The 26419-nt window shown below is 40.8% G+C and overlaps 16 protein-coding genes across 16 annotated transcripts; 9 read left to right on the top strand and 7 right to left on the bottom strand. All coding sequences in view use genetic code 12, as the record gives it.

Moving 5' to 3' along the window:
* Nucleotides 1-351: 351 nt before the first annotated feature.
* On the top strand, nucleotides 352-1607 carry MRS2 (magnesium ion transporter; the record flags this gene model as incomplete). The annotated part of the gene is made up of 2 exons (XM_066158278.1): nucleotides 352-1453; nucleotides 1507-1607. 2 exons carry the CDS (start codon nucleotides 352-354, stop codon nucleotides 1605-1607), a joined length of 1203 nt encoding a protein of 400 aa, XP_066014375.1.
* An 82-nt stretch (nucleotides 1608-1689) lies between these two features.
* On the bottom strand, nucleotides 1690-2580 carry PSN45_004370 (uncharacterized protein; the record flags this gene model as incomplete). The annotated part of the gene is made up of 1 exon (XM_006687080.2): nucleotides 1690-2580. The coding sequence occupies one exon, from the start codon at nucleotides 2578-2580 to the stop codon at nucleotides 1690-1692; it is 891 nt and encodes a 296-aa protein (XP_006687143.1).
* A 180-nt stretch (nucleotides 2581-2760) lies between these two features.
* Nucleotides 2761-5232, bottom strand: PSN45_004371 (uncharacterized protein; the record flags this gene model as incomplete). The annotated part of the gene is made up of 1 exon (XM_066158279.1): nucleotides 2761-5232. One exon carries the CDS (start codon nucleotides 5230-5232, stop codon nucleotides 2761-2763), a length of 2472 nt encoding a protein of 823 aa, XP_066014376.1.
* Nucleotides 5233-5499: 267 nt separating this feature from the next.
* On the top strand, nucleotides 5500-6480 carry PSN45_004372 (uncharacterized protein; the record flags this gene model as incomplete). Its single annotated transcript, XM_006687373.1, has 1 exon — nucleotides 5500-6480. The coding sequence occupies one exon, from the start codon at nucleotides 5500-5502 to the stop codon at nucleotides 6478-6480; it is 981 nt and encodes a 326-aa protein (XP_006687436.1).
* A 143-nt stretch (nucleotides 6481-6623) lies between these two features.
* On the top strand, nucleotides 6624-6866 carry PSN45_004373 (uncharacterized protein; the record flags this gene model as incomplete). The annotated part of the gene is made up of 1 exon (XM_006687078.2): nucleotides 6624-6866. The coding sequence occupies one exon, from the start codon at nucleotides 6624-6626 to the stop codon at nucleotides 6864-6866; it is 243 nt and encodes an 80-aa protein (XP_006687141.1).
* A 228-nt stretch (nucleotides 6867-7094) lies between these two features.
* PSN45_004374 (uncharacterized protein) lies at nucleotides 7095-7718 on the bottom strand (the record flags this gene model as incomplete). Its single annotated transcript, XM_066158280.1, has 1 exon — nucleotides 7095-7718. The coding sequence occupies one exon, from the start codon at nucleotides 7716-7718 to the stop codon at nucleotides 7095-7097; it is 624 nt and encodes a 207-aa protein (XP_066014377.1).
* A 620-nt stretch (nucleotides 7719-8338) lies between these two features.
* Nucleotides 8339-8662, top strand: PSN45_004375 (uncharacterized protein; the record flags this gene model as incomplete). The annotated part of the gene is made up of 1 exon (XM_006687077.2): nucleotides 8339-8662. One exon carries the CDS (start codon nucleotides 8339-8341, stop codon nucleotides 8660-8662), a length of 324 nt encoding a protein of 107 aa, XP_006687140.2.
* A 2257-nt stretch (nucleotides 8663-10919) lies between these two features.
* On the top strand, nucleotides 10920-12887 carry LKH1 (serine threonine protein kinase CMGC group; the record flags this gene model as incomplete). The annotated part of the gene is made up of 1 exon (XM_006687075.1): nucleotides 10920-12887. One exon carries the CDS (start codon nucleotides 10920-10922, stop codon nucleotides 12885-12887), a length of 1968 nt encoding a protein of 655 aa, XP_006687138.1.
* A 1390-nt stretch (nucleotides 12888-14277) lies between these two features.
* SIM1 (putative secreted beta-glucosidase sim1) lies at nucleotides 14278-15456 on the top strand (the record flags this gene model as incomplete). The annotated part of the gene is made up of 1 exon (XM_006687074.2): nucleotides 14278-15456. The coding sequence occupies one exon, from the start codon at nucleotides 14278-14280 to the stop codon at nucleotides 15454-15456; it is 1179 nt and encodes a 392-aa protein (XP_006687137.2).
* A 668-nt stretch (nucleotides 15457-16124) lies between these two features.
* Nucleotides 16125-16685, bottom strand: atg12 (Ubiquitin-like protein; the record flags this gene model as incomplete). The annotated part of the gene is made up of 1 exon (XM_006687073.2): nucleotides 16125-16685. The coding sequence occupies one exon, from the start codon at nucleotides 16683-16685 to the stop codon at nucleotides 16125-16127; it is 561 nt and encodes a 186-aa protein (XP_006687136.2).
* A 151-nt stretch (nucleotides 16686-16836) lies between these two features.
* PSN45_004379 (uncharacterized protein) lies at nucleotides 16837-18879 on the top strand (the record flags this gene model as incomplete). Its single annotated transcript, XM_006687072.1, has 1 exon — nucleotides 16837-18879. The coding sequence occupies one exon, from the start codon at nucleotides 16837-16839 to the stop codon at nucleotides 18877-18879; it is 2043 nt and encodes a 680-aa protein (XP_006687135.1).
* A 68-nt stretch (nucleotides 18880-18947) lies between these two features.
* HPC2 (HIR complex subunit) lies at nucleotides 18948-19997 on the bottom strand (the record flags this gene model as incomplete). Its single annotated transcript, XM_066158281.1, has 1 exon — nucleotides 18948-19997. The coding sequence occupies one exon, from the start codon at nucleotides 19995-19997 to the stop codon at nucleotides 18948-18950; it is 1050 nt and encodes a 349-aa protein (XP_066014378.1).
* Nucleotides 19998-20414: 417 nt separating this feature from the next.
* PKP2 (putative protein kinase) lies at nucleotides 20415-21905 on the bottom strand (the record flags this gene model as incomplete). The annotated part of the gene is made up of 1 exon (XM_006687071.1): nucleotides 20415-21905. One exon carries the CDS (start codon nucleotides 21903-21905, stop codon nucleotides 20415-20417), a length of 1491 nt encoding a protein of 496 aa, XP_006687134.1.
* Nucleotides 21906-22486: 581 nt separating this feature from the next.
* PSN45_004382 (uncharacterized protein) lies at nucleotides 22487-24556 on the top strand (the record flags this gene model as incomplete). The annotated part of the gene is made up of 1 exon (XM_006687070.1): nucleotides 22487-24556. One exon carries the CDS (start codon nucleotides 22487-22489, stop codon nucleotides 24554-24556), a length of 2070 nt encoding a protein of 689 aa, XP_006687133.1.
* Nucleotides 24557-24600: 44 nt separating this feature from the next.
* Nucleotides 24601-25365, top strand: PSN45_004383 (uncharacterized protein; the record flags this gene model as incomplete). Its single annotated transcript, XM_006687069.2, has 1 exon — nucleotides 24601-25365. The coding sequence occupies one exon, from the start codon at nucleotides 24601-24603 to the stop codon at nucleotides 25363-25365; it is 765 nt and encodes a 254-aa protein (XP_006687132.1).
* An 83-nt stretch (nucleotides 25366-25448) lies between these two features.
* On the bottom strand, nucleotides 25449-26028 carry UBC2 (Ubiquitin-conjugating enzyme E2 2; the record flags this gene model as incomplete). Its single annotated transcript, XM_006687372.1, has 2 exons — nucleotides 25449-25928; nucleotides 25987-26028. The coding sequence occupies 2 exons, from the start codon at nucleotides 26026-26028 to the stop codon at nucleotides 25449-25451; spliced, it is 522 nt and encodes a 173-aa protein (XP_006687435.1).
* Nucleotides 26029-26419: the final 391 nt, after the last annotated feature.

Consider the following 26419-nt stretch of genomic DNA (forward strand, 5'->3'; position numbering starts at 1 on the left):
GACTCCAGATGTTGTTCGCACTCAGTTCCAAATATAAAAGACTTCACAGGCTCCAAACTCAAATAACCAGCCGGTATGCTATCAGCGGGATTTAACAGAGTGGCCTTGACTCGAGCAGAGGTTCAGACTTTTGGATTGTATCGAAACATACCATGTCTCCACCGGAATTATCTGTCAGATCCCAAAAAAGACTGGAAAAAAGCCTGGAAAAATCCTTGGAATTATCAATGGTGGGGTCACTGCTGGCGAAACGGCTGGCGAAACAACTGGCAAAGTAACTGGAAGAAAGATGTTACTTCTCGGAGGCAATATAGGAGAGAACATTTCCTCAAGTATCTTCTCAAAAACAAAATGTTCCATCCCATCGAGCTGGTTACTGATCCTGAGAATCAGATACCCACATTCAAAGGATTTACTTCCAACGCCAACACCAAGATCGATATCAGTAAAATGGGGAAGTTAAAGCCTGTTCTTCCCAACGATGCGTATGTTTCTTGTACGGTATTTGATCAGTCGGGGAACAATATCGCAATTTCCAAGAGGTATCCCAAAATGCAGTTTTTAAAAGACCACAACTTACATCCACGGGATCTACGAAAGATCGATACCTCGTTGGTTGATGTGGCCCCTCAGATCATGATCCGGCCCCCCAATACAATTTTGGTGAATTTGCTGCATATCAAGGCCTTGATTAAAGAGGAACAAGTGATGATTTTTGATACTTCATCTCCAGAAATAGCCACCAAATTAGGGCTTTTCATCTACGATTTGGAACTGAAATTGAAAGCTCCTAATAACATGCCTTTTGAGTTCAAGGTCCTAGAAACCATATTAATCAATGTAATGGGATACTTGGAAGCAGAACTCAAAGTACATATCCAAAACTGTGGGGCTATCTTATCTGAATTAGAAAGCCAAGTGGATAGAAAAAAATTACAGGATTTATTGATTCGGCTGAAAGGTGTACAGAGTTACTATCAAAAAGTATTGTTAATCAAGCAAGCATTGGAGACTCTATTAGACAATGATGAGGATCTTGCAGCCATGTACTTATTGAAGCCTAGAACAGCTGAACTCAAAGGACATACCGAAGAAATCGAAAACATCTTGGAATCGTACTATTCTCATTGTGATGAGTTTGTGCAGCATTCGGGATCTTTGGTCCACGATATTAAAGCAACAGAGGAAATTGTGAATATTATTTTGGATGCAAATAGAAACTCCTTGATGTTGTTTGAATTGAAGGTTACCATCTATACCTTGGGTATAACTTTTGCAACTTTAGTACCTGCTTTCTACGGTATGAACTTGAAAAACTTCATAGAAGAAAGCCAATACGGATTTGGAGCAGTTGTGGCCTTTTCGATTCTCCAGGGATTGTTCTTGACAATGCTTAATTTGAAGGCATTAAATAAGGTGCAAAGGTTGACTCGAATGGGGGGATCAAGTCGTAGTAAGAAAATGGGAGAAACTCTAAATATGTCCCGACGGGATGTAAAACAAGAGTGGCTCTATGTGTGGATGAAGTACATGAAAATGAAAAGGACACATTATCATTATCCTACTATGAAAGAGAGGTTTGCAATTTGGAGGATGATGAACGATAATCGACGTAAATAATAATGGTAATGATTTGACTTGTACATATATATAATAGATTTTATGTAAAAAATTAATGAAATTTAACACTTAATCAGAATCCTCAGATTCATTTATTATAGCCTCTTCATTGTCAGATCCTTCCGTATAGTGTGGTACTTCTTCAGATATATCATTGTTGGTGATTTCGTCATTATCATCGAACTTCTTATGGTTGTTCAGGTTGGATGCTTGAGAGGCTTGGAACTGGTCATTGGATAACGACATTCTACGGTTTCTGAACACTGGCTGGTTCTCTTCTTCAGTTCCTGGCTTGATTAATGTTCCTTCAATAGAAACAAACCTTCCTGAGCTATGGATGTTTTTAACATTGAACTTCAACTTTCCTTCAATTTTGATTTCATTTTCGTCCACCCAGTGTCCCAAAGACTTAAATTGGCTCGAATTTTCCGTCTCATTATCTTCACCATACTCATCGATCTGAGATGGTATGAACTTCCAGTCAGAAGGAATATTGAATTTTTTGATGGATGCGTTGAATGTGTCGTGAACTAACAACCCCATATGGGATGCTGTTTGCATGTAGATGTAGCCCTCTAAAACATCGCCGAGTTGAGGTCTCCAAACGAGTAAGTCAACTGATATCCATGAAAAAGTGAATGGAGATGAATCGGAAATCTTTGCTAATGGAACATTATCTTCTGTTTTCCCATCTAGTAACTTGATATTTGAATATGCTATGACGACACCCTGGGCCTTCGGGAAGTAATTCATGATCAAGGGGTCCAAGTGTTGAGCTTTAATTCCATTGATAGGGCTTGATATATGGCATGGTGCGAGTGAAACATACATATCGGTTTGAAAAGACTGAAAGCATTCTGAAATTCCGTCTTTGTTAATAGGATTGTTACTTTCGGGTATTATAAACTGTTTCCTTCTTTTGTGACCATTCATGTTGTTCTTGTGATATTGTTCAGGCATTTTTGCAGAGCACTTTGACTACAGATTTTGGAAATATTTTTTTTGCGATGAGAAAACGAGAGCGATGAGAATGGTGATAACAAAGTAGCACGGAATTAATTATTCAATATTAAAATGCAAGGAAAATTATGCAAGTAGGTTATTAAACTGATATGATGAGATCAATGATGTTGGTCGGTGCTAGGTCAACTTGCTCTTCAATTTAAACTTTGTGTTTTGCAATGAATTAGAAAGGAATGCTTGTGGTCCAGTTTGGGCTTGATCTGGATGAAGCTGCGACTTGAAAAGGATACTTTCTTCTTTCTTTAACATTTGATCCTTCTTCCTAAACCCTTTTGTACTTGGAGTCTTGAACACAGCAAAGTTCTTGAGAATACGAGCTGAATACTTGGTTGGTGCATCTTCAGCTTCTGAATATGCTGGAACACCTGTAAACCGTACCTTCTTATTGAATGAATCACTCTCCTCCATTGGGGATGCAACAATTGTTTCAAAAGCCCTATCTGTAGAAGAAGAGATTTCAGAGCTCTTTGCTGTAGAACTCGAAACAGACGTATTGGACGATACATTGACCACTTGACTATTCCTCTTGGTATTCATCTTCGTCACCTCGTCCCTTGTTTTACGTTTCAATGGAGCTGTCTTAACATCTACAGACGCTGGGTCAAGTGTTTCAATCGGTACAGGGGAAGATACACTAACCTCTGTTGAAGCGATTTCTTCCCGCTCAGCATATCTTCTAATGTTCACCGATGACGGAAGATTAGGATCAAATACAACTGATGTCAAGATCTCCTTCTCTTGCGTCATCAATGAACCGTTTCTGGCAGCTTCTTTCAAGTGGTTCTGAAGCCTTTGGTTGGCACTCAATTTCGTGGGAGGCGTTGAATATGTTTCCTCTGCAATCACAGATTGCTTGGTAGGTGTCACGGGTTTTCTGGATATACTAGTTCTTCTCACAGGAGTGGGACTTAATCCCTTCTGTTTTAATGCAGCTGCTGCAGCTCCTGAAGATGCTATCCTCGAACTCAACGGGGAAGTAGATGGAGAGGGATAATTATTGATCACCAGTAAATGCTCTGGAGAAGACTGTGGTTGGGAATTAGATCTTCGACGACCATTAGCAGCAGAATTGGCAGAAGGTGCGGTCAAGCTAGTAATACTTCCAGCTCTGACTGGTAAACTATTGGCAGATCCGTTGGCAGTGGGACTCAAAAATATCATAGAGTTTGGCCTTTGCAGTCTAGGACTGGTGGTTGTCTTGGGAATAATAACAGAGTTACGATTAAATGAGTTGACAGTTGCCATTCTTGTTATGGAGCTGGCGGAGGCAGTGGAGTTGTTTGACGAAACTGAAGAAGACCTCGAAGGTCTGTTGAAAATGGACTTTTCCTTGGTGCTAGTACTAGAATTGTCGTCCACAGCAAGTTTTTTCATCTTCTTCTCTATACTAGCTGCATCATCAGTAGAAGACTCGGCTTTAGAGTTTGTGTTCTTCTCCACTGAGTTAGCAGTTTCTGTCAAGTAGAATTTTGGTAGATTGTTGATTCTTCTGAATCTCAATTCTGCAGCAATCCAGTTTCTACCAAATTCTTCAAACTTAATCAAAGAGCTTTCTAACAAGAAATGACCTTGACTGGCAAAGTTGTTAAAGTCTAACACATTCTTAACATTAACCTCGAACTTTGAATTCTGTCTAAGTAGTCTCGTCAAGTTGGCAATTAAAACCCCATTCTTCTTTGTTTGATTGAAGACCTCATCTATGTTCTTCAAAACAGTAAATTTAAGAAAATTGGAATTTGGGGACAGCATCAAAAACTTCTGATCATTTAAATGTTGAAAATTGGATAAATAGATCTTTCTGCCAAATCTCCTCAATATAATGTACATATCGTTCAACCGCAAAGTTAACAACATTATTTTATGTAGCGACAATTCCCAATCTTGGATACTGTTCAATTTAGTCAAGTTTGACTTTAATCCCTTAAACTTGGAAATTGTCACTTTCAAATTGGATAAGGCTTGCTTGTAGTTCTCTATTATAACAAAGATCATTCTGATATCAATGTCTATCAAAGTTGCTTCAACAAATGTATTGTCCTTAAGCAAATTTTCGTCTTTTGTGATGTCAAATAAGAGCTCGCTTGAACCCACCAAATCTAAATCCTTATCAGTGAAAGTGGCTTCGATTATCTTATCGTATTTGGAGGCATCATAATCAGGCAACTCGGAGAGTGCTTGTGCTAGTCTCTTCTCATAACCTTGTAAGCAATGATTATACAAAGTTTCCAATAATTTGGTGCATTTAGCACTGGTTGCTGTGGAAGGTATATCTATCATCGGATTAATGTTGACATCGTTACTATCGTAAGGAATATGGCTGACAATGGGAGAGATGTTTATGGGAGAAACCTTGAATAACTTGAAGTTAGAAACTGCCTCCAATTTGCTATTGAATAGTCCTTCATTTATGGCAAATACGTTACCTGATAATAACGTCAAATAATTGCATAGTCTAAGTTTATTAGCCGAACTGGACGACAACAATTCCGCCAAAAATGGGAGAAGATGCTTGATTTTGTAAATTGCATACTTGTACTGGAGTATCTTACAATCCACGAACGATATCCCCGGTACCAAATCTGATTGCATTTTGGTATTGAGTGTGGATGGTTTGAGGACTTTGTCTATCAAGAATATTAGTTATCCCACTAAATGTGTAAATTGGAAAATAGGTGGAAATGTGAACCTCTTACTACAATGAAAGATAAAGACGTTTCAATGTTGGGAGATCTATTTGTATCAATCGGTGGCAGAAATGATGAATCTTGCGATATAAGAGTTTGAACAGTTTTTAAGCCAAGTTCAGGTCGCGCTCAAATAAACAAAAAACTCTTAGGAAACCTTCGTGAGATAAACATGACTACCCGCGTGAATAGCAGTGTGAACAATAGTGAAACCGGCACTCCGTCCACCACCACAATAGAGTATGATCACCGGGTGACATCCGTATTGACAGAGCACTTTGGATATCCCCCGTTGGCGGTCATTGATGATGTGATTAATGCTGTTAATCATATTCTTTACAAATGCACCCAGGCAATGGAAACGTACCTAGTTGAGCAGCACACCAAGAGGATAGAAGAGTTCAAGCAGATCAAAGCTGAAAATGCGTCTTCTGATAAAGATGAGCAAGCTTTGTTAAAAGAGCATGAAGATTTGGACGTGTGGGTGAACCTACCCAAAGATGAAATCAGCTTGGGAACTGCGAAACTTGAAACTCTTTTAGAAAACCAAGTCGATAAGAACTTTGATAAGTTCGAGCTCTATGCATTGAGAAATATCTTCACGATTCCAGTGGATTTGGTGGATAATGGCTGGATAAGATTGAAACATCATGAGCATCTTGACTTTAGTAAAGATGCAAACCGAGAGGACGACGAGGTCATAAATAAGTTGATCAAAGATATACGGCTCGAGCTCAAGTTGAGAGAGATCTTGAAGCTCCAAGTCGAAAAAGGCAAGCGACTTGTGGACATGTTGAGAAAGTATAGTAATAACTTGAAGTACTTGAACGAAACCGAAATCAACAAGAACCTCAGTGAAAAGGGCAAAAAGATACTAGAAGATCTTTCCCCCATTGATGATAACTTGTACTTTATTTTGCAGCAAGTGAATGTTTTAATCGAACAGATGAATAGGCTATACGTCAAGTTCGAGAAGAATAAGGTCAACATGAACTTTAAGCCCAGCTTGAGAGACTTCTACATAAATGGTAAATCTTTCAAGCTACTACAGAGTATTGGAGTCACAATCGAGGATAGCTCGGTAGATTTGTTGGGTGATACAGAAGAATTGAAAAACGGGGTGGAATCAGTGGTCTTGGATGATTTGATGTAGTTGTACAATAGCGGATATATTCGTAAATAGTGTATTAATAGGAATAAATGGATCTCACACACACAAAAAAAAACATCAACCTTTTTCGCACTGACAAAAAATTCATCCAATAAAACTACATCAATTTCTAACCTACCCTCATAATGGCAGGTACATTAAGACCAGATAGAGAGCTTCAAAGGTTCAATACAGCTAAGGAAAATGCTGGGAACTACTTCAGATTCAAGCCTAAATCGATTATTTTCAACGTGTTGATGATGGGAATCGTGCCTTTTGGATTGGCATACTATGCTTATGGAAGTGAAGGTAAAGTGAACTTTTATAGGAGATTCAGAAAGGAGCCTGTGTTGTATAAGGAATACGTTCCCAGAGACAAGGATTTGTAGTTCTAGACACGAACTTCCAAACAACAAGAACTTATAATTTAGAAATTAGCATACACAATACACATATAACGATACTGAAGCCTAATATAGGCATAATCTACCACAAGATACTCTAAATTTTGCATTAATCGTAAATCATATATAGATGGTTGACACGAAATAAACGTAGGTAATTGGTGATGGTGAATTGAAAAAATGGTGAAGGAGTGTCAAGCAGAAATAATACTCCTAAGAATTGAGTTGAAAGTTAACAATCCCATTTTTCATATTTTTAAGAAGCTTCTTCTTTTCGAGATTAGGTGAACTACGCTTTTTCTTCAACATTGGTTTATCCACCTTCTTTGGGTTTTTAGTCCAATTTGTGGGAGAATGGGGTACCAGGGTAGAAGAAGGTGGTGTATTGGTGAAAAAAGTGTCTTCACGAATTATATCGAGTGAATTTGCCAGTTTAAAAGTACTGGAACACTCCTCTAGGGAGAAATTCTTGGGGGTGTTTACCAGGTTAGAAGGTTTTGATCCGAGTTTGGACTTTTTGGATGAACTGTGACTTTTCTTATCAAGCAGGGAAGCTGATTTTGTTGAATTGGGTGATGTTGAAGTAGGACTACGGCCGCTGGTAGTACTGCCAGCGGTTTTAGCTTTTCTTGGATCCTTGAAAGTAAACGATCCTGGAGTACCCATTTCATCAAGGCTACCTCTTTTGATTAGTTCGTCAAATGGAATTTCCTTCAAAATATCTTCCAATCTAAAAAGGTCTTCTTTTTCATAATCTTCAAACTCAAGCGCAGGGGCTTCGCCGTCCTTTTCCTTATTGAACAAAAAGTCGACGGGAGTCAAAGTTTCAATGGACATTTCATTGAGTTGTGACATGGAATTTCGACGCCTTAACGGCTGGAAGTTTTTAAGAGAAACCATTGAAGTATCAGTTTGGGGAGTAGGAATAACAGAATAAACTCCTGTATTGTCTTTGAAAGAATTGGCACCAAAACTATGTTTCCGAGAAACAGAAGGTGGAAATGGTGTAGCAGCATCCAACTCGTCACATCTGGAGTTAGTAACAGCATTGTCGAATTGGAGTGGCAGATTTGTGTTTGAAGTGAGCTGTTGAGGCAGCACTACCGTACTGGATTCTTCGATCGAGTCGTTGAAGTCCGACTCCAAATTATAGTAGGCAGAGTTTAGAGACACTCGTGAAAGCGGAGTGGATGCCACTGATGCGGAACTCAGGGGAGACGAAGATATCAGCGGCACCAGGGCCTTTTTCAGACTGGCTTTGTGACCTGTTTGCAGACCCTTCAGCGTACTTTGCGGTCTCAGAACCAGAGTTTTCAGCTTTGAAGGAGAGCTTTGAAGGCCTCTCAGCATACTCTTTATTCGGGTAACATTTTGCAGCCCACGCAGCACCGACTTGGCTTTAGTGGGCCGCGCGGTGGGGGTACTTTTGGGCGTCGTCTTGGCCGTTTTGGCCTTAGATGTCTTCACGCTTGGAGCTGCTGGCTGCAGAACCATATGGAACTGTGGAGACTGTTGGGTCATCGGCTGCTGCTGGACCATCGAGTGCTGTTGGACCATTGACTGTTGTTGACCCATTGGCTGCTGTTGACCCATTGGCTGCTGTTGAACCATTGGCTGCTGTTGACCCATTGACTGCTGTTGACCCATTGGCTGCTGTTGAACCATTGGCTGCTGTTGAACCATTGGCTGCTGGCGTTGCTGTACTTGGTTCATCAACTGAACCACCTGTTGCGGGTGCTGACCCGTGTGTTGTGGTACATGGTTCAAATTCTGTTGATTAACCGGCATAAATGACATAACATTGGGCTGTTGGTTAAGCTGATGCAGGGCAATGTAGTGGATTTGACCTTGGTTAGATGCTAAATTGGTGGCAAGAGATTGAGGGAGCATTTGAATGAGTTGTGTTTGAGGCGCCAATTGCATTTGCCGAAACGCCAGAGGGTCAATCATGTTCATATGAGTAGACATGGGGGCTTGGACCGGAGCTTGGATGTAACCTTGAGGTAGTTGTTGCTGGCCCACTGGAACGATGCCCAAGCCGATTATTTGCATACCATTCACCATTGACGGAAGAGCGCCTGTTAAGACATTACCGTTGGCGTCGGTGGTAGCAATACGATCGGTAAATAATTGATTATACGCCATGGGGAGCAGATGATATGATGACGGAGGAGATGTTAATGCCGGGATGGTATCAATGATATGGTACGGATTTTGTTGATGTTAAGAGGGAAATGAATGAGGCGACAATCAGGTGTTTTGAAGTAGGTTCTTGAGGGGCCTGAAAGTGTCTGCAAAAAGGGGAAAAAGAAGGTAAGCGCCAGAAGCTGGTTCGCGGGAAGATGAGGGAAGGTTGATGGGGGTTGTTGGGTATGAGTGGTTCAACAGGACACACAGGTATCAATGGTTGATGAAAAAGATGTTGTTTGGGTATATGAAGAGAAAAAAAAAACCCGGGTAGTAGTGGATTGTAAAGGGGCCCATACGGATCTACATACACAGGACATATTGTGCGCGCGCGTGCAATTAACCAGCAGACTTTCACAGTTTCTGCAGCCGGGAATGAATAAGCGCCTCGAAGATGTATACGGTGTCCTGAAGAACATGTAAATGAAGGTATACTTAATGATACACTGATATCAAGCGCCAAATTACCAAGTCTGTAGGTCTTTCACGGGCGGTTAAGCTTCGATTAATATTAGCCTTTAAAATGTTTACAACCGGCCTTGGTATAGACACCTAGGTGAGGTGTTCTATTGACTTAACATCTCCAATCATGTAGCATATCTTATTGGTTTAGCCCCCTTGTGGCCCCTAATAGTATGCACCTATGCGCCTGTTGACAGTTATACGAAAGACAGGTAATTAATTCCCCATTTAGGTAGATGATGATAACAGAACCTGCATAGATGTTTCCTCATATAACTCTTTTTCGTCAATTGTTGTGTTAATTGCTCGCGCATGCACCAATTATACGTCTTCATTAAACTAAATAGGGATAGTTATTGATTGTTCAAAGCCTTGTATACAGATTCTACCCGCCGATGATCATTGTTTAAAAAGGAATAGGTATTGACATTTACCGCCCGAGAGTCCCCTTCTTGGCTGTCGAAGGGGGATCTACCTCTTCCTGAACCTTGTTCAATCAAGGGCGGGTGAACCCTTGCAAGCATACCTGTGTACTGTTTTTGCCGGTGCCTTAGACGGAGAAAGGTTTGAAGAATACTAGACGCGTTTTCCCCAAGGCGCCAATAATATAGTTATAGTTCCGTGTGGTAGGTGTCCCTGGGAAAAAGGCGCTTGGCAGTCCCCACCTGGCAGACGGGCGCGAAAACGGGCGTGTGGTTTACCGACGGGCATGCAGTTCTGGGACCGCTACCCGTAGGTCCTGACCCATACACACCCGGGGGGCGTGGCCGTCTCATATCGGTCGTGGCCGTCTCATATCGGTCGTGGCTCCTCCCACTTATCTCAGGCAACAGGTGTGTTGGGCCCGATAGGCTGACCCTTCTACATCAGCCGAACCCGCCTCCAGGGATCCCATTCTTTATTCTCCTCCGTCACTATGCCCCCCCGCCGCACCCATTTAACTGCCCGGCACCTCTCCCCCCCTCACCATACATCGCCCGCAGTCTCCTCCCCGGCCCACCAAAACTAACTCTATTCTCTGTCTCATTGTTGCTTCTCTGCCTCACTCTCATACACGCTCACTCACTCAAATCTCTTGAGTATTTCTCAGCAGATTCTCACCCACCACCGTACATCCTTTCACACTAACATTAGCAATCGCTTGATTCTATTATCTACTGATATTCGCCTCAGCAATTACGGGAGAAATTGCTACTTTTTTCCAGAATTTTTCCCATTAGTGCAGCTTCAAAAATTAGTTCACCATTTGAACCCCTTAAATCTTAAAATTGGATAATTTCACATTTGTACTTTTTTGGTTGATTATTCTACTATCTTAAAGTATTGATTCTGGGTATATAATCTGTGGCTGGCTGCTTAAAGTCTCCTTCAGCCTATTCGCCTGTGACCATGTCGATAATTACAAATAGAAAAAGACCCAGAGGCTTCAGCGAATCGTTCGACCCAAATTTGGGCAACTCCAAGCCTGGTAGCACCGGTACCTCTACCACTACCAACACCTCCGACGTCAACTCGTCTATGTCACTGTCTTCTTCCTACAACGACCAGGTGATGTTCACAGGAACCAATAATCCGGCTTCTAATAGCAACTCCACCTTCTCCTCCACTGATTCTGCCATGCTGAAATACCTCCCCAAGGGCCATGATTACTACCACACGGTGTTTGAAGAAACAGAGCCTCTTGGAGATGATGATGTGGATGATGATGACGAAGATGCAGTCGATGACGATGATGATGTGATCATTCTTGAAGAGCGCAACCTCAATAACTATCGAATTCGGGCAAAACGGAATAACAGCGACCTGGTGATCTTTTTTGACAACGACTCGTTCAATGCGTTTAAAATGTTGAATGTCAACAACATTAACAACTATACCAGTGACACCATGATGGATGTGGCCAAGAAACAGCGCACTAATTCGTTACCTCAATTGCCCCAGGTGAGATGTTTTTACGAAAAGGTTGCTCATTTAACAAACCACAAAGTGGGAAATATCAAGGCCGAGGTGGTTCCTCACAACCCGCACGGGCCTCCATGTGATGACAAGGATGGCCATTTTATCATTGAGTTGAACAGCTTATTTGCTAATCGGTTTATTGTTTTGCAGCTTTTGGGCCAAGGAACCTTTGGCAAGGTTGTCAAATGTTACGATAAACTTAACCGACAACATGTGGCCATCAAGATCATACGAAATATCCCCAAGTATAGGGATGCCGCTAAGATTGAGCTACGGATTTTGGCGACATTGAAGAAGTATGATAATAACAACTTGAACCACTGTATTCACCTACGGGAATGCTTCGACTATCGAGGCCATATTTGCATTGTCACGGACTTGTTGAAGATTTCATTGTACGACTACTTGGAAAACAATAAGTTTATACCGTTTCCTGGATCTCATGTACAATCAATCTCCAAACAGCTCATTAGATCTGTTGCATTTTTACACGATTTGAATCTAATTCATACCGATTTGAAGCCCGAGAATATCTTGCTTTATAACGATTCATTCTTGAAGAAGCCTCTTCAGTCCAGTACGTTGATGCTGGCGTATCTTCATTTATCCAATCTGCTGGATGCCAAAAAAGTGCCTAAACTTCTGAAGATACTAAGAGACACTTCGATTCAGATAATCGATTTTGGCAGTGCCATTTTTGATGATGAATACCATTCATCCATTGTCAGCACTAGACACTATCGGGCCCCCGAAATCGTGCTTGGGTGTGGATGGTCTAGTCCGTGTGATTTGTGGTCGATTGGGTGTATATTGGTGGAGTTGATCATTGGTGAGCCTTTATTCAAGACTCACGATAATTTGGAGCATTTGGCAATGATAGAGAAGTTTGTGGGGTACCCCATTGATAAGTCAATGGTAAGGCGACTGAAAATCGCTGGAAATGAATGTGGAATCAGTTTTTTTACCGATGAAAATCTGATCAACTTGGACGATTGTGAAGAGAGTAATGACGAAGAAGAAGATGGGGATGCTATCGACGATGTGATTGAAGACAAGTATGACGATATCGACATTGATGAAGAGGACAACCACCTTCGGTTGATATTCCCTTCGTCGTCGATGCCCAATCAGTTTGTGGAGAATGTTGACCAGTTGACCCGAATCGACGAGTTTATCTCCAGCCGAATCGGCTTGAAAATCAACTTTGACTTTTCCTTGAACTACAATTACGAACAGAATAAGCACCTCATCAACTTTGGTAATTTCACTTTCTGGTGGTTCTTGATCGATTTGCTCAAGAACTTGTTCATAGTAAACCCTAAGAATCGGTTAACGGCACAAGGAGCCATGGATCATCCTTGGTTTAATTTGGGAATTGAGGACGAGGGCACCATCTAGGTGTCGACCGTCAAACTGTATTTTAGTTCTTTTATTTCGAAGATGGGTTTTGGTATTTAGTTTTTTATGTGATGTGATACGATCTGTATAATAGTTAATGAACATATGGAGTCAGCAGTGACAAAAGCAGTTTTAATCATACTGTCTCCTCTATTACAACCTCTTGAATCATATGCACCTTATAACGGCTACTAACGACCCAGCTGCCGCCTCCGGTGCAAGATCTTATCATCTCTTGCATATCGCCTGTACCAAGCGAAATCGATTCTAATATGCGAACCATCACACTTGCATCATAATTACCGAGCCACCTCCAACTAATCTCCAACTAGACCACTATACTACCATCATACAGGCTTCAGAGCCGCCGCTTGACAACCGTTGCATGGTCTGGACCCCAAAAGCCGCTCAAACGCTAATTTAATTTTTTGCAAGTCTGATCATTGGATATTTTGGAACCACACACTCCTTGCGAAGAAAAATTTTCTAGTGTTAGTAAATTCCATGCAAGCTATTACCCCCAAAATGGATACACCCCTATATTCACTTAAGGTTACATTGTAAGTCAACTGTGAACAACAGCATTACCAGCCTTTGTATTTATTGGAGTTGTACTGGTGTGTATTTGTCACGTGAAGTATGTGTGCAAATTATCGCTTAGCTGGCACGTTTTGACAATTTGGTCGTCTCGCCGCCCACGGTAGTGGGAGATGGACCGGCCCCCTGCCACCACGGTGCCACGGCGCGCCGGTGCGGTGTGAGCCATTATACAGCCCGGCCTGCAGGTGAGGCTCGGTCTAGAACGTTTTGCCTTTTTTTCCACTGACTCACACAATCTAGAAAGCCGCTTGCCGCATTGGGCCGGACTAATTATGAACCCCAGAGATCGCTATTTACTATTTTCACTTCTAGGGCCAAAACGCTTCTGGGTACTAGTTCCCTTTTGCTGGCGCAAACTTCGAGCAAATTGAATCTGTAGGCTCCCACCACCATCTAAAATACATCCACTAACTTTCAGGTACATACCATACCCCTAACATCTCTTCTGACGGTTCTTGATACATCCGGTATTCGGGTCGTGGCATGCTCATGTTCGCGGGCTCGTGTGCTCGCACTTTCCAAAAAGCAACGGAATTTTGGGTGTCAAAGCGATCTACTGAAACGAATTTTTTTGGCCCCCCTCTCCTTATAAGTGAATTGGCTTCCCCTGAGCGGATAATTTTTTTGAAAGACCTTTTTTCTAACACATCACTTTATACTTAAGCAAAGGCTTTTTATATACCCAGTCACTCCTTTGATTCGGATCGTTCCAACTTTAACTAACCTTCAAGTCCTTCCTTTATACTTGTCATTCTTTGAAAATCCTTCCGATCCTTCCTTTCCTTAAAATATGAAGTTTTTGTTACCTATTTCCGCCTTATTGTCTTTGGCTATGGCTGCTCCTGCTAACCATAACCATCAACACGTTCATTTGAACAAGAGGGCTGTAGTCACTACTGTGGTTTACGTCGACGTCCAAGGACACACCATCCAAGGCCCAGATGCCACTTCCACTGCGGCCATTGCTTCCTCGATTGTCGAAACTACCAGTACCTCGTCAACTCCAACTCCAACTTCAACGTCTACCCAGGCTGACTCCACCCAGGCTGCCTCTACCCAGGCTGCCTCTTCCACTCAAGCTGCTAGTTCTGCTCCACAATCAACTGAAACTTCTAGTTCTTCTGGTTCTTCTAGTGGTTCTGGTGGTATTTCCGGTGACTTGGGTAACTTTGTTGACCCAACCGAAAAGTTTGAAGACGGTGTCTACGATTGTGATACTCTTCCAACCGGTCAAGGTGTTATTGCCATCGACTGGCTTTCCAATTTGAATGGTGGTTTCTCTTCCATCATGAACGAAAACGGTGATACCTCTTCCACCTGTCAAGACGGTTATTACTGTTCCTACGCTTGTCAAGCTGGTATGTCCAAAACCCAATGGCCATCCGAACAACCTTCCAGTGGTATTTCTGTTGGTGGTTTGTACTGTAAGAACGGTAAGTTGTACAAATCCAACTCTAACAGCGACTACTTGTGTGAATGGGGTACCCAAAATGCTAACTTTGTTTCTGAAATTAGCAAAGATGTTGCTATCTGTAGAACTGATTACCCAGGTTCTGAAAACATGAACATCCCAACCTTGTTGTCTGCTGGTGGAACTGCTCCAGTTTCTGTTGTCGACTCTTCTACCTACTACACTTGGAAAGGAGGAAAGACTTCCACCCAATATTACGTTAACAATGCCGGTGTTTCTGTCGAAGATGGATGTATTTGGGGTACTGACGGTTCTGGTGTTGGTAACTGGGCTCCAGTTGTCTTGGGTGCCGGAACTACGGACGGTAACACTTACTTGTCTTTGATTCCAAACCCTAACAATGAAGAACAACCAAACTACAATATCAAGATTGTTGCTGCTGATGGTGGTTCTGTTATTGGTGACTGTAAGTACGAAAATGGCCAATACAATGGTAGCGGTTCCGACGGTTGTACTGTCACCTTGACTTCTGGCTCTGCCAAGTTTGTCTTCTACTAGTTTAGTTTGATTTGTATAATACCAAATAAATGTTTTAACTATCAAATTTCATCGGTTTCCAACCGAAGAAATGTCTAATCATAATTGCATACCACCTCAACTCGCTCCTCGCTACTGTAAGCTTCTAACTGGGTGGAATGTTACAAGAGCCAGCTGTGTCAACAACTATGAAATCATAGCCTCTAAAACCAGCCGAGTGTTTATTTGTTGTTTGCAATGAACCCTGCGACGTTATTTGGAATATTTCTCTTTTGGTTAAAATACACGGTGTGTTGTACTCTACTGTGCCATCTCCCGCGAAAGGTACCTATAATTCGGGCACCGGTGCCTATATCCCTGAAACACCTGGGGCTGTACACTCTGCTTCTGTATTGAGCAGGATATTTGCCTGTTTTGTCACCATCTGCCAGGTTTTATGTCCCATTGCTCATATACTAGTTAACCTGGGGCTTTGTTGCATCCACATTTTAAGTTGCTTACTTGCACATTTAGCGTGAGGTAGCAAATTAACGACCCTATTATGACTGGAAAGTAGCACCTGTTGTGTCCACAATATCTGTCATCGCAGTTAACAGGGTTTTTGTAACCTCCCTTGTCTAACTTTATTTTGTCTTTTTGACTTTTTGACTCGCCATGTGTATCATGTTGTTTGTGGGACGTTCATGTTGCTATCCAAAGGCAATTGAATTGCAGTAATTGATAATCAATTCGTTATTAACCCCAAACATCTGGTACAATTGCCCCAAATTCTCATCTGGATTAGGCTGGAACGAATTGGAGATGTAAACGTATATGGTTTTCAGCTTCAACCGATTACAGAGAAACTTTATCAATACACTCACAGACGAGCTTGATGATATCTTAAAGATCTTGGGGTTTACGGAGGGCGTTGATCCGACAGCTTTAAACCGAATTGTGATCTTCTCGTCATGGACTAAAGAATCGAGAAACATCTGTTTCGACCCTAGAAACGACTCTTTATCGTGGTTTTTGTTGTCATGATCGCTGTTACCATATTTGTCATTACTGACCTCTTTATTGTTCTCATTGTCTTCACTGTAGTCTGCCTTTTTTTGGTGGTCATTATCATTCGTATAGGGTCGCAGAAGTACGATAGAAGTGGTTAAAGTGTCTGGCTTGAGATCAATCAGGCCAATCTTCTCTCCGTTCAAACTATCTTCAACTCCGTCTCCCGATTCACTAGAATCCTGGTCACTATGCAACGACATCCTATAGTGGTCCACCTAATAATTGTTTAACTATTCGGGCAAGTAGTATATTTCGCGGACTCTATAATTCCACTGACAAGAAAGTTGGGAAGTACCTTTTGGAAATTACTCATACCACCCTCTTCATTTTTTGCTGGTGATTGTGATCATTATGTCCGATTCAGAAAGTGTGGGAGGTTCGTCTGTGACAACCATCGAAAGTTTACCATTTGAAACCATTATTTCCAACATCAAAGAGTCAGTGGCGGAGACTATTGAGTCTGAGGATTATTTGAGCTATAGTACCATCCTTGATATCTATCTATCGGATCCATCAAAATACACCACAGATGAGAGAGAGACTTTGTTACAGACAGTTCTAGATGTGTTGAATGAAAACCCAAAGTTGACATACGAAATTGGCTGGGACTTGCCCAGTCTTTTGATTGCGTTTTTTGAACTGGACTTCAAGTTTGATACTGCGTTAAGGCATTCTCCTTGTAGTGTCCGTGTATTCTACATATTTAATTGTTTGGCCAAGCTTGGTAATCACAAGGAGTTGTTTTTGAAGTGCTGTGAGTTGTTATCCACCGTTAAATTAGAAGATATTGATGTGTCAAGTGATGATGATAGTGTGAGGGAGAGATTCCTTTACTTGAAATTGTATCTGTTATATGAATTGATTAACACCAATCTCAAGAATATTGAAACTCTTTATCCTTCTCGGTTCTTATCTATGTGCATATCTTCATTCCTCAATTCAATTTATATCAGTTTGGATCGGACTAGAGACATGGAATTTTACTTCAAGAGAATTTATAGTTTTGTCAGGAATTATAATGCTATGCCATTGCCTAAGGACCATGGATTATCGAAAGAGGAATTGCAAAAGGTTATAGCAGATGAAGAGTACTTGCAAAGGAAGCTTCTACAAGGGTTTGTGTCGAATGCAATCTTTTTAATAGGAAGACACTGGATCCCAAGCCTGGCACATAATTACATTGGTTCAATTGTTAATCGTCCTACGGAGGATTCCACTTTGCTTGTCATAGACAGATTGTATGAATTGTGTATGAGCTTTGATATGGATTTGGACAAAGTCTTTACAGACATTATTGTGTCTACCCATGAAATATTCCACAAATTTGATTTGACCATAAACGAAGATGATGTTTTAAGCGAAATGTTCGAAAAGTTGGTGGTGGACTATCAAGAAAACCTCTTCACAAACATCATAAATAAGGATTTGAAAGAGATTGAAATCAGCAAGTTGGGATGTCTTCTTTACCATGCACGCTCAGTTGCATTTGATACAAAGAAGAACCATTTTCCTGTTAATCTCAGTTTCACTGATGCTGTGATGTTAACTTTAAGATTGATTGTCCCTATGCTAGTCAGTCCTAATTTCAATAATAATTCTGTTAAGGACTTGGTGGTCTTTTGGTCATGGTATGCAATCGAAAAACTGACCTTTGAAAAGAAGAATTTAACTTTAGAGGTCAGTGCCATTCCTAAGGTATATTTGACTACCTACTGCCTGATGTTGTTATTTATCTGTTCCTCTTGTCCTTCGCTGGACTTGAAGGACTTTAGGTTTGACACCTTGACCTTGGTATCTAAAGTTTTGGCTTCAGCACCCGAACAAACCAGTTATACCATTATCTTGGATTCTTTGAGGAATTGTCCTTTGGAAAATATGAAGGCTGCTTTGATCGGTGTTTTGAAAGAATTGTTTACCAAAGATAAGGCTACTGATGATGATCTTGAACTGGATTTGAAACTGTTGGCCTTGGATCTGGATGAGAGAACCTCAAACCCTCCTGCTTTACCATCTCGTGATGTTAAGAAATCCACCAAATATTTGACGTTGACTGAAAATAGGTTTTTGGATGTCTTGGATCTAATTGATACAACTATTGAAAGCTCTTTCATTGAAGTGGAAAATGACCAAGATTCGGAAACTGAAACAGAAACTGATGATGTGAAGTATTACAGAATTAACAGTGGGCCATTGAATACTTTGTCTGCTGAATTGAACCTTTTGGTTATCTTGAAGAGCTATGATGCTTTCAAAGCCCACCAAAATAGAGTTGATTCAATAATCTCAAACTTTAACAAGATTTTGTCGACCGCTAAATCTCAGTTCAAGGGTTCATCAAATGAGTTGAATGTCTTTGAGATGCTTTCAATTACAGTAGATAGAATCACCATTTGAATCAGCTTGATTTCCTTGATTAATTATACGTAGAAACTGAGTATATATTTATAAACATGAAGTAACGTTCAACGTTTCTTAGTAGGCTTCTTCACATTTCTTTCCTCGATCAAAGGACCCCAATATACAAAAAAACCTTCTTTGGTGGAGCTAATCTTCTCTTCCCATTGCAATTCGTCGTCATCGATAAATGGATCTTCAAAATCATATTTGCCCACCTTACGAGCCATTTTAGCTTCATGTCTTCTCACAAGCTGCTCTTCAGATAAATTCTCTTCTTTTTTGCTATCTTCCTTCTTGTTCTCTTCCTTTTTACTTTCGTCCTTTTTGCGTTCTTCTTCTTCATTCTCATCATCTTCATTTTCGTTTTCGTTGTCATTGTCGTTGTCGTTGTCATTGTCGTCGTCATCGTCAATTAAGTCGTCCATGGTATCGATTGCTGACTTCGCTTCCGGATGAACAACTGACCACCCATATTTATCCTCAGCAAGCTTCAAGACATTCACAACTACTTCAGATTGACCAAATTTTGGGTTCTTTGGATCAATCAATGGAATATTTAATGCTATTATGGGAAGGTCTTTCTTCTCCTTTTTTTCAGGTGGTTCAAGAATATTATTGGTAGACCTTTCTGGTTCCTTGGGTTTCTCTTTCTCCTTTTCTTTGACATTATTTCCTTTATCAATTGCAGATTCTTCTAGCTCTTTGTCGGTCTCATTTTCCGTTTTTTCTTTCTTCGAAGAGTCAATTTCGATTATTTCTGGTGGTGGGACAGAAACTGGTTCTTTGAATTTAACTACAGGCTTGGCAGGTGCTTCAGGAGTTTTCTTCTTCTTGTTGGCTGTGACAGGCTTCTTCTCTAACTTTCTCTTTTCTTGCTTCTTCGGCTCGATTTTCTTGGGAGCTGGCTTCTTCTTTTGTGGCGAAGACACTAACACCTCTACTGGATCCTCAACTAATGGCTTATCATAGTTCATGATTGAACTTATAGAAGTCTTGCTGGGTATTTCGATCTGGAAACTGGTTCTGAACTTCAACACCTGGTCAGTCAAGTCAACTCGTTTACTCTCTGGATAGATTTCTTCAACCAGGGGAGTTGAGTCTCGACTGAGAACCATAATCGGATGAGTATCTGAGACAGTAGAAGTACTGTTAAGTAAAGGATTATTAGAAACCCTAGGTAGTGGTGATGGTTCAAGCGTTGGAATAGGAGAATTATCTATCACAAAACCTGAGCTCCCATTGCCCATTTTGATTTCGGTCTGATATAAGGAAACCATATCCCTTATGTTTGAGTTTGTATTTGCATTTATTTTTGAATTCGATGGGGTGAGATTGGAGTCAGAACTCCCCAAATTTGTGGAAATTTGTGTTTTGTTTGAATTGATACTATTCGATGGGCCTGCTTGAAGGTCTCCTGATAGTAGAGAGGATATGGAAACGTTTTTGGACATCCTGTTGTGGTTTACTGGAAATTTTAAAAATGCGAAAACCTCCAAATTTGATTGATTGTATTGTGGATTTACTAGGTATATTTAAGCTCTATCAAGTTGGGTCTTGGAACTATATAATCCTAACTTGCTCAACGTTAAGCTGGTGTCAGAGCCATATCCTTCAAGGGAGTTCATCAGCAAATCTCCGTTCCAGTAGTCTGCATACACTTTGCACATAGGCAATCCGAGTCCAAGCTTGTGTTCATGAGATCTTGTGATCAACCGTTCCAATGTAGACTTCTTGGACTTGGTCAAACTGTGACTATTGATATCTCCGATGGCTGTTTGATTGAGCATCTCTTCGTCTATTACTGATGATCCAGCAGCAGTAACTTTCAAATTAGAATACAACTGTAACCCCGGAATCCGGTGGAAATTGGCAAGAGATTTTCTGGCGAATTCGGGGTTTTTTCCAAACGACCAAATATTGGCAAGTTTATCATGGCTAATACCTCCACCTTCATCACTTACTCTAAAAATTATGCTTTGAGCAGTGTTTATGATGGTGATTTTGATGGGTGGAAGTTTTTTGGATGTTTTGGTTCCATGTTTTCTGATAGTAGCTTCGTAACTGTTTCTTAAGATCTCTCCGAATAAATAATGAAGGTGAGGTTTCATGAACGGAAAAGATACATTGAGATCACCTTCAATCTCTAAGTCGGGCATGTTTTCCTTGTTGGAATATATTGGGTACATGGAGTTTTTTACCAATTCAGCAACCACGTTCAAATGAGTAACCGCATCACAGTGGTCAAACATTTCCCCAATATAGTCCGGTGGTTTTACTTCCTGGGGCATTGACATGTAGTTTTCCGTCAATGAAAGATGTTCTTCAACAATAACTCTTCTACTGATTCTTGACCTGATCATTGAGCTCATAAACTCATCCAACTCTTCTTGGGGAAATTTCTGTAGAATGGAAACCTCAAGAGCCCCCATCATCAAATGAGACAAGTTGAATACATGATCATCCAATAATACAGATAATTGTTTGCAGAACTTTTCATTCTCTGGAAGGGATGTGATTTTAGGCATCTTTCTAAAGGCATTGAACAGATGATAATAGCTGTCATAAATTTGTAAAAAGTGAAAGTTATTGACAATTCCAAAGGGCAAGGTTTGCAACTCCCTTATTCTTATGGCCAACCTTATTGGAAGCTCGAGTCTTACAAAGTTAGCACTGTTTAAGATCTTTTCTTTATTGAGCTTCTTACCATAACCTGCTAGTTGTCTTAAAGACACTGGATGTGGGTCTTTTCTTGAATACTCCATAAGAATTTCATTCTGATAAAAGTGCTGAGGATTCAATATGTTGGAGTACGAAGGATACGGACCTAAATTGTCCAAATGTTGAGCAATTTCTTGCCTGTTCACCACCGAAAGGAAGTCCTCATCGATATATGAGAATGGAGTGATCGGAAAAGCACGAGGCTTCTTTGAGCTTGATGTTGATGTCCTGAGTTGTATGGAAATATTTCCTTGGGGTCCTGTGCACGGTTTGGTGCAGCTCCGAATACCTAAGCTACGGAGCATTGGAGTTTATCAGGTTGAATCATTTTGGCTGCGAGCGAACAAAGCTCAGTGGTGCGGAACAGAGTTGTTCGTACACGACCATATTGTTAAAGAAACAGGACTCGTCACGTCAAAACAGTGGAAAATAATGTCAAAAAAACCATGATGAAAATATAGCATGTCTTCCGTGACCAGTGAAGCAACTGAAACCAGTATTTGTCCAAAACACTTAACATCTTATCTTATTTACTGGCTGCGAAATTCACAAATTATATTACTTAATGCGAATTCTCGTTACCAACAACACAATAATTTGACTTCTCATGAATGCATGTTCAAAAAAACCCCAGAAAAAACCACCTATAGTTCCATATCATGTTAATACGGGTAAATGTCTTTTCTCTGATCAAAATCAAAAGGAACTTGCTTAAAACGGACTTCTCCATTGCCTCATCCCTCACTCTTCCAGATCCTCACAACTGCCTGCACATACGCCCCAGCCAGCCACTTGATTTCACTATCATACAAATAGATCGTATTCGCTGGGAAATCAAACCTCTCATATATCTTTCTCTTCCTTAAAACCTTCTTCTGTTTTGACCATGAATGTTACAGACAGAGGATATTATACGTCTACATACTTGGACACTGTCAATCGCCCTAAGGGTGGCCGACGAATACCATCTGACCTGAGATCAAAACGTGCCGATATTAGCCAAGGAGAGCCTCCTATTCCCCATTCTCAACCGGCGCCCCGAATTCCTCAAACCGCCGTAATGCCACTGCCTTCCACAGCCATGTCCAATTTCGAAGGCCCTAATGTGATGCCCCTTTCTCCTGAAGAGACCCAATTTACTGGTTTTAATGATTCTGTTGATACGCAACCAGTGGCATTTGATCCAGATCAATTGCATGAAGAGTTGACGCCGGCTCAGTTGAATGTGTTACAAAGGCAAGGACCTCCAGCTCACCGCAGACGTCGTCGTCGACCCAGAAGCTACTACGAAGACGACGGTTATGATGATGATGATAGTTACTATAATGATTCAGCCTACCATGACTACTACTACCAAGACCACCGTGTGAGGGTGCCACAGGCCGGTGCCAGGCGACCTCGACAACAAAAGTCTCTGTTCTCTAAAAAGAAAGGAGACGACTATTATATTGCCCAGAAGAAACGATACGATGAAGCAGAGTTCTACAAGCCCAAAAATTACACCCACAAGACGTTTCGAGATGTATTTACTGACGCTGATGAAGAACTGCAAAAGTATAATCCTATGGAGTTTGTGTTTGATGATCCAGAGAAGCTCAGAGAACAGGAACAGAACCAGAAAATCAAGAAGGCTTTTAAGACTATACAGATGAGGTTGGGCAAAGACGATTATGCCAACTATGACTATTACGACAACAAAAAGACCCTGACAGTTACCAATGACATCTTTGTTACCAACAATGATAGTGACGGTTCTGATGATGAAGAAAATAAGTTAGAAGACATTATTGGTGAAGGCGAGGAAGGAAGAGATGCCAAAGAGAGAGCCAAGAAGAAACGAAATCTTAAGAAGTTATGGAAATCCACCACCAAAAATCTCAAGAAGGAGTTGGGTAGAGACTATTTCAACAACATGGAAAAACAGTGGGTTTTGGAAGAAGAGGCTAAGAAACGAAAAGATATTGAGCAAATTGCTAAAGCACAAGCTGCCCAAGAACTTCTTGATCAGCTGGTCAACGAACCGATTATCACAGAACCAGATGATCATACCAAATCAGGGGCTAATTTCTATGCTGGTCCCAAACCTGATTTCCACCCCATGTGGAATTATATCTTGTCATGGGTAGCATACCAGCAACCTGCAGTACCAGATGCAACTGGTAAAGCCCAAGCTACGGCTGCAGCGTCTTTGAAACAGATTGAAGAACCTCCCCACACTGAAGTGAAGACTTTGATTAAACCGGCTAAACCAAAATCTCAACCCAAATCAAAACCTGCTAAGAAGGGTAACAATCCCGATAGAATCAAGGTTACTAAGGAACAATTTAAGAATTTTAACAAGAATATGAGCAAGCTCAAAAATATGTGGAATCTACCTGCTTCCAATATATTTGTTGGTGAAGCTGGTGGTGGTAATGATGGGGGAAGCATGAAATATATTCAAATGGATTCAGCTACTTTCAACGAATCTTTACCACAATCTTCAGCATTCAATATGCCATTTGATGGGAATTCTCAAGAGTTTGTAATTGAGCTCGAAGGTGATGAACAGACCATGGCTGAAGAATTGTACTTCAATCCTCAAACCGGTCAACTTGAACGTCAACCTCCTACCTCATTCTCATCGTTGGAATTCTCAGAAAGATCCTTGAACAAAGGCTCAAATTTTGCCAATAATAGAGCATTGATTGATACTACCAGAGGAGCTACTACAATCATATCAAACATTAACTCTTTGATCAAAAGCATAAAGTTGATGAAGATAATATTTGCACCCATTGATGTAATTGCCGAGTCGTTCCCTAATTTACAGACCGTTGTTATTATGGTGGAGTTGATAATATTCATGTGGATCTTATACGAGTTGAGTCTCTTGATTGATGCTTTGTGTATGATGGTAAAAGCGGTTTGTGCACCCATGATAGCTATGGGAAGATTTATGAACCGGATCATGTAGTCAAAATAAATAAGAAAAAATGCGAGACAGAAAAAAACCCACTAATGCTTAGACCAAGTACGAGAATAATTGTGAAAGTAGCCACTCCACGTCTTCACCTTGTGAGATGGAACTCATCCAAACAGAGCAAGGCCTTGTCACCCGAGGAAGAACAAAAAAGAAGAGAAGAAGCAGCCAAGGTGGCAATGCAGTCAATTAAAGACTTAGGAACGATGTTCTCCAATGCATCGAGCGACAAAGAAACAGAACCCATAGATACCCAACCTATCTATGATGATCCTCTGAAATTTGGTCCGTTAAGCTTGCTTCACCAGGGTCAGGTGCTTCAAGAGTTACAAGCAAAGTATGACAAGACTTGGAAAAAACTAAAACCTATAGAGAAGAGACTTGGCTATTATATTGCCTATGGAAATTGGGGTGTAAGGGAACCATTTGACAACTGGAAATCTCAAGATAAACCCTACGATTTACCCTTTACAAACCCAGTTTCCAGGGTAAGTCCCAAGGCAACAGACAAGGTTCATAAATTACCACCAGTGTATCTTGCAGAAACGCCCATTAGAAAACCTCAGTTCGACGTGAAAAAAATGGATCCGGTTACTAAGACGTTCATATACTTGACATTATTGGTTGCTTTGCTTGCAAGTTACAGAGACAAGAATATTGGGGAAGAAGGCAAACCTGTTGAGTTGATTATCAGAGATTTACATGAAGAAGAAAGACAAAAGAGAATTCAAGAAGAGCAGGCACAAAGAGAATTGGCAGCCCAAATATCTAATCGGAAATGGTACTTTTTGTGGTTGAGATAGAAATGAATCGGTTGTGTTTGTAGCGATACGCATGTACATAAATAATACACACATAGACATCGATCTATTACCAACTATATCTATCACTTATCATTAGCATCGTCCTCATCTTCATCTTCGTCCTCATCGTCTTCTTCATCGTCATCATCGTCATCATTCCAGCTATTTTCCACCGTTTCTCTGACCCTTTTAATATATTGAGACCGGTGTTCTTTATACAAGTTGGCAGCTTCAGCATTTGCTGGAGAGCTGATGTTGGGATCGTTCAATAAAGATTGGATAGACGTCAAGATACTAGACACATCATAAGTTGGAGACCATCTGTTTTGTAAGATATCTAAGCATAATTCGCCACTTGCGTACACATTTGGGTGAAACATTTCACTTATGAATTTGACGGTTGGAGGTTTATTTGGGTACTGTTCATCAAATTGCATCACCAATTTGAAGGTTCCATCTTCAAATGGAGTATCAGCTGGTCCTATGATGACAGCATTCCATGTCATGACGTTATCAGGTAAAGGAGATGCTGACACACCACTTGGAGCATCTTGTTGCATACGCTATAAAGGAATAATGTTAGTACACCTTCTGAGACACGGGACATGTGTTTTTACATACCTTGAAATCACGCATGAGTCTTCTTTTCGCTGGAGTCGACATTACTAATGTGTCTTATCTGTGAATGAACAATATGAGTCTTCTTATATGAACAGGGAAATTAACCAGAATTAATATGAGTAAAATGGTATATGTATGTAGAACAGAATGTGATACTCAAAAGCTGGTTTGGGTACTTTGGAGTTTATTGTCTAGTATCAAAAATAAGAGATTTCGGTTATGTGACGATCGAAATTTCTATGGAATATTTTTGAAGATCGCGAAATCCCCCAGACGTAAGAATAGAGGCGTGGTACTACCAGAGACTCTAAATGGTATATGTATATGCAATAACCAACATATAGATCAGAAAACAAACCTAGAAACATAAAAACAAGTAAGGGTAATCAAGTCAAAACAGATCCGATAAACCAGTGGTAGTCGCTTTGGAAGC

Source organism: Yamadazyma tenuis, chromosome 6 (genome assembly GCF_029203305.1).
Source record: "Yamadazyma tenuis chromosome 6, complete sequence".
NCBI classification, from domain to species: Eukaryota; Fungi; Ascomycota; class Pichiomycetes; order Serinales; family Debaryomycetaceae; genus Yamadazyma; species Yamadazyma tenuis.